Source organism: Montipora foliosa, chromosome 5 (assembly GCF_036669935.1).
Source record: "Montipora foliosa isolate CH-2021 chromosome 5, ASM3666993v2, whole genome shotgun sequence".
In the NCBI taxonomy this organism is placed as follows: domain Eukaryota; kingdom Metazoa; phylum Cnidaria; class Anthozoa; order Scleractinia; family Acroporidae; genus Montipora; species Montipora foliosa.
In genome coordinates, this window is record NC_090873.1 from 14,691,134 (window position 1) to 14,701,133 (window position 10,000).

General features: G+C 39.7%; 1 protein-coding gene and 2 pseudogenes across 1 annotated transcript; all 3 read right to left on the minus strand.

Moving 5' to 3' along the window:
• Positions 1–746: 746 nt before the first annotated feature.
• Positions 747–1,565, minus strand: LOC138002205 (uncharacterized). Its single transcript, XM_068848284.1, has one exon. The coding sequence runs from the start codon at positions 1,563–1,565 to the stop codon at positions 747–749; it is 819 nt and encodes a 272-aa protein (XP_068704385.1).
• A 3,244-nt stretch (positions 1,566–4,809) lies between these two features.
• On the minus strand, positions 4,810–7,381 carry LOC138002206 (uncharacterized; annotated as a pseudogene).
• Positions 7,382–7,670: 289 nt separating this feature from the next.
• Positions 7,671–10,000, minus strand: part of LOC138002207 (uncharacterized) — a 3,630-nt pseudogene continuing 1,300 nt past the window's right edge.

Below are 10,000 nucleotides of genomic sequence, written 5' to 3' on the forward strand. Positions count from 1 at the left end.
GAGCATATTCAGGTACTCTTCTGATAACAAATGCTCGCTATATTTCAGGAGATCTATATTAAAATCTCCAAGAATATATATCTCATACTGACTTATCTCTTTAAGTAAGGTTTGAAATTCAGAGGTAAAAGCAGATAAGTTACAGGTAGGATGCCGATAAATGCAACCAACAATTATATTACGTCTGGCATTCCCTGAAATAATTTCACACCAGGATGATTCGACCAATGGTATACTAAACTTTAAATCTGGTCGATGAATGGCATTAAGATTTTTTGAGATATATAACCCAGATCCACCAGCCTGTGTTGGTGAGTTGGTATGAAAGAAATCATAATTGAAGATATCAACATTTGTCACTGTACGGGTTGATAGTCTCGTTTCAGTAACAGCTAAGATATCAGGTTTACGGTTAACAGAATGCAAAAACGCGCTCAATAGAGACAAATTTTTTGGGAGACTTCTGATATTGCAATGAAACATGGAGAGACACTTTGCCGTAGTACTATCAAATAGTTGATTCAGCTGATTTAAGGAGTAATAGTTGGAATGTGGACAATTAAGCATGTTATCAGGATCTTTATCATCAAACTTATCGGGATTTGGGAGAATATTAAAAAGATCTAAATCAGGGTCAAAGTCATACGACCAGTTACCAATCACTGCATTAAATTCAGCATCTGAAAGATTGAAAAATGGTAGGTACCTACAGTAGTTGGACTCACAAGTACTTGATTTGGCAGCCATTAACCAGGTGGCTTACAAAAATCATCAAACTCCTCAAACGTGGTGAAACGAAAGACATCAGAGGACTCGCTCTCACGAAGATATATCGTTCCATTAGCTGTCCATAGAAACTTGAAATTATTGTCTTGCTTAAACTTGTGTAATTTACCAAATAGGCGTTTCCTGTAGGCGGTAAGCGATTCATTTATGTGTATCTTACTTCCAGATGGAATGCTCTTTCCTATTTCCTCACGAACCGACGGGAGAGCCGAGGTGTTCTTCCTTATCAATTTCCTACGATTCCTGTACATTTCTTGTCGCTTGTCACATCGTACAAACTTGACGATAATTCTGTTTTTAACCTTCTTCGTGTCAGGCAGTCTGTGTGCCGTCGAAATATCATTTACACCAATGTCAACATCTATAAGAGATCCAACTTCTTGTACCAACTGTTTGGGATTATCGTGGGGAGCACGTGGAATCCCAACAATCTCGAGACAATCACGCCGCAAATATTGCTGCACATCATCAATGGCTACCTCATTACCATACATCGAGTCCTCAAGATTTGATACGGTATTTATCAAATCATTCCGTGACTTCTCCAATTCTTGTATTTTTTGGTTTGCACCTTGAGTAGCTACCAGCAAGTTATCATACTTAGAAGACAGTGACGACTGATTTTGCTCAATATTTTGAAGACGTTCATTTAGAGTTGCAATCTGTGATTGAAGTTGCACTTTAACCGCTTCAATTTCAGACTTAATAGCGGGCAAAAACTCTTTTTCCCATAGCTCTCTAAGATGTTTTACGGTCAGCTGCACGTTGTCCTTTACCATAATTCATTAACTAAATGTTCTCCTCGCTTCCTTTCTTACGTAAACATTTGCAAGAGCAGGAGCTCTTGAAAACGTGGCCATCCGCCATGCTTGAGTTGCGGCAGTTACAGTTGCTATCATTGGTATCATTGGTAGGATTAGATTTGTTGATTTGAGCTTTGTTGTGGTTGGATATAATGGTTTTAATATTTGTCATACATGTAGGAAAGTGCTTCCTCTCTCTCATTGATCAACACTTCCCTAAATGACACCTACTTCAGAAAATTATCAACAGGAACACGCTTAAATTAAGCTATAGCTGTTTGCTACGAAACCGTTTTTTGTCATAAATACACATAAATGTAAATGAAACATTCCGAACTGATTCATATCAGTGTAAATTAGCATGTGTGGACCTTTCCTAAAAAACGGAAGGTCTTCTAGTTTTCTAAAAGAGTTTTTCACAACGTTTCCAAAAATATTCAGCTTACAAGGGTTGTTAGAGTCATACTTTACAACAGCATTTGATAAGTAAATTTAACTTTTGTCAAAATTAAAATGGAACGGTATGCAGAGGTCTTGGGAAGCACTTTTCTTTACTTTAGGGACCTTTGAATTCAGTTATTGTTTTTAATTTTTACGATATTTTGGGCTGGTGTACCAAAGAATGAGTATTTGCTACGTTACTGACGTTTGGGCGATCTTAATTTGATGAGGAGTTTGTGGACAGGGATGATATTGAAATGATAGATGTTGTAGACGTGAAAGAATCACTTATTTGATTATATTTATGAAATACAAGGGACACGGAGAACACGGAGCAAATAGGCACCGAAGAATCTAGAGAGAGAGAGAGAGAGAGTGAGTTACGGGAAACTCACCACTGGACAACTTCTGGGAAAAACTGTAATTGCCCTGAGCAGGTTTTGAACCAACGTCCCCCTGATCACTAGTTGGGTGTGATGACCACTACACTACGAGGACAACCATGCTGGCAACATGGCTGATTCATCACTTTATGTGTGGCATTTACGTGGGACTCCCTAAGGGCCAGTTTTTCTATTTGATAACGCTGGATCAACATGTGATTCACAGGCGGACAGGGGTAATTAATGTAAAGAATCAGTTAAGTAGATCCCTTGAGCCAACAACATATCACCCCCAGTAGGATCGCAAATGGATTCCAAGTTGAGGAGAAATTGAGAGAAAGTTACGGAAAACTCAACACAATGCCACACATTAAGTGATTAAGTGATCATCAGCCATTTGGTTAATAATAATAATTAAAAAATATTATATATATTATATATACATTCTTGTGCGTTCCGGTTGATAGTCGAAATAAAAAGGGCCAGGAATAAAACTATTAAATAACTTCTGTTGCTCGCTTTTCGAATTAGACTAAACCTTTATTTTTTCCGCAAAACTGCTATTTTAATTGCAAAACTTCCTTTTTATCGCCCGTTTCTAACGATGTAAGCTGTAACCTCGCAAATATCGAGTTTGCTTTTGGAGCAGAAAATTCGCTTTCCACGTGCATAAAATTATTTAGAATAAGTAACAAGAACCGTCGTCTCTATCGCTCCCATTTTAACAGGTAAGGGAGGGATATTTCTTTCGTATTTCAACCAATGTTAAACGAAATTTTCCGCTAGAAATGAGCAAGAACTTCCATCCCTTGACTCCCTTTGGGGTGTGGCACTTCGTTGCCTTTGGTGTCTGAGATAGAAATGCCTGACAATAAGGCAAGATATGAGTTTCTTGGCCACCAAACAACCCAGTGTTAGACCGTATAACGTTGTTTGCAAGTTTTTCCGGTGGTTGATTGAGTAATGAAGGTGAGGTGTCCAGCGAATCTCCTTTCACAACTGTACTCGCCTGTTTAAACAGTTTTCCCTTGCCCAGCAAGGTCTTGTGCTCTTATGGAGTAATTCATTAAGGAAACGGCATACGAGGAGACATTGTCTCTGAAACACTATAACGGAAAACATTCTTTCCGAGATGTTTTCACATGAACATGCACACACATAATAACATCTCTTTTTTTTCTGACAGACTTCAAAGTCCTTTTGCCTTTGCGACAAATGTTTACAGAGCGCGCAAATGGGGAAACATAAGGGAAAAGTGTTTTCCACAACAATGCTTCTGAACCAATCCCCAATGAGGGAGTAGAATTGCTGGAGTGATAGTTTTGTTGATTATCATACGGGGGATATCACAAATCCGTATTGAAATATTGAATTAGAACCCATCGTACGGAGACAGGGCCTTTTCCTTTGCTGCACCTAAACTCTGGAACGAAAGACCGATTTTTCTAAAAAAGCATATAATGTTTAATTTTTTGATAATTTAGAATAGGATTTATTGTAATATTTTTATAAATAAGACTGCAAATAGGTTTTTAATTTATTCATATTTTATTACTAGTGGGATCTTTTTAATTTTTTTAATATTATGAATTGTAAAGCGCTTTGGTCAATTAGTGGAGTTAGCGCTATATAAATTATGTTAAATTATGTTAAATTAAATTAAATTAAATTAAATCGTTATCATTGGAATACGGGGTTACATACCACAGTAAAGCAAGAAATGTTTGAAGTTGTTGAAAGATCCGAAGATTATCAAAGCACCAGTATTTGCGCACTGGTTTTAGGCTGGTTGACACGTGTAAGACACAAGGAAAGGGCTAGAGACAAAATATCGCAAGATGTGTGTCATACAAAAGTACGAACAGCACAACTACACAAGCATTAAGTGCAAGCACGGGGTGCCTTATTTTGTGTTATTACGCCACCTGGGCAATAGTGCACGACAAGACCATAAGCACTAGTGCTGGTCTTCTTGAGATTATGGGTCATTTGAACTCCGCGCGCTGAGGCCTTGATTTTGTTCTACAGTTTTTCTTTTTTTCAGCTACTTTGATAAGCTGCAATGATGAAGTGTGATGGTCTCCTTTTTTCTTAAATATTTCGGCTGCTGTGCATTTTCATTTTTGGAGTACATTCAACGTTCAAATTAGAGTCACCCTTCACTTTAAACCATACTTGTTCTTTCTGGTCGAAAAGATAGAAGCTACAAGCTGACAAAACTGAACTAAACACAATCTTTATTAACACCATAAACGAAACTTTAATGTTGGTAGGAATATACCTTCCTAAGACTGAATAACAACTTAAAATGGTAAAGACAGGAGTTGAATGAGCGTTGGCATAAAAATCCATTAAAGTAACCAGAGTTAGTCAATCTAATGATAATCCAATTGGAGTCACTTTGCCTTTCCTTTCGACTTCCTCAGTGTTTTTGCCATTTTACACACTTTGTCAGTTAAGTGCTGTTTAATCTTCGTTTTCTCATCCTCGTCTTCTGTTCCTGATATCAACCCAAGTTGCAGTGATCTTTCATCGCTTTTCACCCTCTGCCAGACAACTTCCTTCTTTATGGCACCGTTGTCGATTAGATCCCTTGTCAAGGAAAGGAGATGATCTGTCTGCTCCTCTGTGAACTCCCTCCAGAACCCGGATGATTCAACAGAAACAGATCCGGAGGTTGGTGTGGAGCTGAATGGAGGAACCTCATAACTTTGCCATAGCATGTCTCTTCTTCGCAAGGAGACAATTTAGTTTTCATGTCTTCTTCTCTCATCCTACAGAGCTTTAACACAACTGCTTTCAGGGAGCGTTCCTCCTTGAAGTGTGAAGTTGATAATATTTTCTTTACTTTGGGCTCTTTAATAGCTCCTGTCTTGAGGTCTTGTTTGAAAAGCTGCCTCAGTTGCACCGTTTCCTCTGCTGCCCATTGTTTATCCGCGGCTGGCTTGTCATTCTCTGCTTCATTCTGTGCCTGGTGAATATTTGCATAGTTCACGGAAACAAATTTACTGACTGCTCTGTGACCCAAATCGGTATCTCCAACTTTGTCTTGGACGCGATAGTAGTTGGCTTGTGTCTGCGTTTTGTGCTGTGCCAGGGCAGCGAGATGGTCTTTTTCGTCGGGCATATAAACATGCATGGCTGTGGCAAGTGACTTCCTATGTATTGTCGCAGATATTCTTCCTTCCGTCACAATGCCTTCCCTCTGAAAAGTTCTCCACAGCGATGTTGATACCTGTGAAGCAGGTCAGGGGCACTCCGTTACTGGAAACAAACCGCTGCTTAACTTCTGGATCAGATTCAATAAACTGGCCTCGCACAGTTCTCACATACATGTCCATCAGCTTATATAAATCATCGTAGACCCAAACAATGCAGGACCATAATTCTCAGCTGTTCTGTGTTCCTTAACCAGCATTCTCCATCGAGCAAGGTCTTCTTCTGTTCCCGGGTAAAACACTGCTTCCTTGAATTCACTTACGATCAAATTTGCTGCTACCCCACTTCTTCCGCTGTTGTCAATGAGAAGTCGAGTTATCAGCTGATCGCGAACCTCGCGGTGTGTCTGGTTGTTTACAACTCTTCTAACTTCCGCGCCTCGATTTGTTTCTACTGATGTGGCACCCAGCTCTTTCACAGTCTTTATCCGCTGCCCACCGTGGCACACTTTATAGAAGTTTCTTGAAGTCTTCGTCGTACTTTTGGAGCTTTCTCTTTAACACCTTCTTCTCTTGTGTGGCTGACCACGAGGTCATGAGATCTTGACGCGCATTTAGGGTGTCTACACTTACATCTGCCATGTCAGCTTTACGTTCTTGCATCAGAAATTTATAAAAGAGGCGTAAACTCATCAAATAAGATCGAACAGTGCCAGGCTGATACTTCTCCACAGCATACGAGAGCCAAGTCTTCAAGAGATTTACTCCATCTTTTCCGGGCTGCAGGAGCAGGTATACTGACGTTTTATTCTCTTGAACATCATTGGTTCCCGTTTCTTTCATTTTCAACCTTTTTATCACACTTTCCCCTTGTGACTTGTATTGCTGGGCCATTTTATCGCTACGATAACCTCCATCTACGTCAATCAACCACTTATAAAAGTCACCCAGTAATTCCCCAGTGACTTCATCGTTGTTGCCAGCTTGGGACCCATTCTGTGTTTGAATCATCATCGTCATCACTTTGATCTCCATCAAGAACATCTCGGAAAATGTATTCAATATCACCACTGGCTTCATAAAGGCGCATTAGTGTTTCACTTGACTCTTGGGGAGTTTTGAAAACGTGGCCCTCAGATAGGCGACCGTCCTTGAAATCTTTTACAGCATCACACCAATCTGGTTCGTGGCCAAAGAAGGATCCTTCATCGATATTGCCTTCTCCAACTACCTCAACTAGTTCCATTATCACCCCCTTTCCTTCTTTAAGCAGGGAAGATGACTCTCTTGACATGTCTGATTGACTGGACACGTCTGAACCAGCGTTTCCATCGTAAAGATAATCAGGATCTGCATTGCAGTCATCACTATCGGAAATTACAACAACATCTTGTTGAACTAAATCTTCATTTTCTTCAATACTATCTTCGCTACCATCCCTATCTTCTTTAGACTCTCCTCTGCTGTTATCTTCTCTATTCCCATCAGCACTTTCATTCTTTCTGCTTTCCTCGTAATTCTTGTTACACATTCCTGTCAACAGCTGTGTGTAGTCTTCATCGTAATCTCTGATTGTTTTCCCCCTCCTCGGTTGAGCTTTGTCGAGAGCTCTTTCCTCTACTTCCAAATTCTTCATCCTCACCTTGTTAGCCAGACTCTTGTATTCATCATCACTATCAACTTCATTCTTCATCCTTCTGGGTTTGCCTTTTTTGGGCTTTTTACGCTTAATGCCTTGTGCCCTTTTTGTCAGCTCTTTATAATCGTACTTGTACTTGTACTTGGGGATGTTTTTTCGACTGCATTCCATCCTCTCAACTTCTGTATTGTGTTGTCTTCTATATTGTGTTGTGTTCCTGGGCAAGACACTTCACTGTCACAGTGCCTCTCTCCACCCAGATGTTTAAATGGGTCCCTGCAGAATGTTGGGGGTAACCCTGCGATGGACTAGCAACTCATCCAGGGGGGAGTAGAAAAAATCCTAGTCGCTTCATGCTTTGGAAACCCGAGATAAGCGCCAGCCTGATGGGCAGTCTGGCTCGTAAGCAGAGACTTTGCAATGCTTAAAATACCTGCATTATTATTATGCACGGCGTTAGCTACAAAATAGTACTCACTGTTGGGCGTTCAGAATAGCCAGCATCACAAAGAAGAGAAATGAATGATGCATCGTTACCCAATTCTTGCATGCCTGCCTCGTCAGAATCCATCAGCTAAGTAATTCAGTGATGGAGCATGTAAGAAATAAATGTTAACTTTGGTGTTTTTAAAATACTTATTTCACAATGCTTCTCTTCTTATATGAACTGTATCTCTAGTCTAAGGAATAGCGGGAGGAGCTTCCGAGACCTTTCTTTTAAAGACGTTTATACACGGATTTTGTGAGACTAAACCCTGTTCAACTGGGAATTTGCTTTGCATCATTTGCTAAAAATTAACCGCAATTCTGGTGAATGACACACTAAGCTGCCTGGCCAGTCTTCCACTGCAATTCTACAGGAGGTTTGCAGTTTTCTTTCCTTCTGCACAAGCTTGCAATCGTTTTATCAAAATTGATAACAGAAATTCTCAAGTACCTTTTTAATCAGCTGTGCCACTTCGATGTCTCCGACATCACTTAGATTACAATAGCCAACAGCTTTGGCTATGTCGCCAGTCACTATGTACCAGTAAGCTGCTGGGGAGAGGAAAGGGAACCCGATGCCACACTGAACAATTGAGTGGGCAATCATTTTTCCCACTAGTCAGTATACCAGAGTATACTATGGTGGCAGAATACTTGGGCATGAGCCGTCCATCTGGCCCTTCAAAGAGGACAAGGTTGAGACCACCGTCTGCCTTTGCAACATCAACGAGTATAAAATTCTCTCTTCGGACCACCCACATCAACAGCCGGTTGATTCCGGAACTGAACTATTACTGGACTAAGAGGATCAAACTTAGTACTTTTGTAGATGGGCAAAGCATCAAGAATAACTGTATTTTCATCCACAGTTACTCTGATGGCTGGCCCAGTAAGCTGCTTGGCTAGCCTTGCTATTATGTCAGATAAATCATCCATATCTGTGGAAAATACAGTAACCTCAAGTAAGTAAAAAAAAAAAACTATTATTAAAATACAGACTACTTGCTTATTAAAACTATTTAATAGATCTTGGAAAAAGACTTTTTTGTACCTTACAATGTACTCTAGAATTCAAATTATCCTCCTTACAGCAATGGTTGCATCTAATTAGCTGGGGGGGGGGGGGCTTAATATTTGCTTTTGATTTTGCAAACTTAACACACAAGAAAACTAAAGAAGACGTAGGAAGTTGTAAGATTTTTTTTTCTTTTCCATTATTTTACCATTTACCTGTAATGTCGTCTGGTGGTGTTAAGTCATCTCCCCAAACGATCAAGTGTTCGACTTGGTCATCCACCATAGCTCCTATTTCAAAGCAATAGTAGACGTGCTTGTGACAACATGCATTTAGGCTCACAGTCTCAACCGGAACAGAAACATACAGTTGAGAAAGCTATGCTGTTTTGTGGTAGAGGAGGGCAAATGAAGACATGACATGCATTGCACTTGAAAAGGAAAATTTTGCTCTTAAATATATTTAAAGGGGAAAGTGACCTGTTTCGTTTCCCTGGAGCAAAAATTCTGCCCCCTGATTGGGGTCTCCTCCACAGGACTCCAAAGCTTGTTCAATGTGGTTCCTGGCAGTATCTGGAAACAACTGCCTCAGGTAATCTAAAGGATCTCCTGAGAAATTGAAAGTAAGGTACAGTATTAACTGAAAACATGAATTTGTTTTGTTTAAATAAAGTTAGATTCTGTAAGTTCCAGTACACAATTTTTTGTAAACTTCTAATACTGTCTTTCTAGGAAAAATACCAAACCCTCAGAGTGATTGCACATGTTATTCAGTGAGGACTGTGTAAAGTGTTTGGGAAAGATCAAGAATCACATGACATACCTCGGTCACTGTTGCCTTCTGTTGACCCTGTAAATGAGGGTGTACAGTACTGCTCAATCCCTTCAGTCCTACTTTAACAAAACAAGGACAAATGTTTCCTCATTAAAGAAGAATCAGGGAGTCACTGGATATTGGAACTACCGGTACATTGTAAAAGTACCTGTGTAGGAAGCCAGAAATTCACACCCTTAGAGAAACATGTGTCACAGCATTGATTTAGACAAGACAAACTAAACCAGGTTACGGAAGGGTTGTTTCAGTTACTTAATGTCAATACTAAACTCCAACTTGTGAACAAACTAAAACAGGCCTACATACATAAATACACATACACTTTATTCATGCTCAAAAATTCAAGAACATAAGTTATAGAAATTTTTTTTAAAAAATTAACTTGGCCTGTTTTCAAGATTTTCCAAACATGAATAAAGAAAACATACCTTTTCTCTTTTCTAGCAGTACCACTC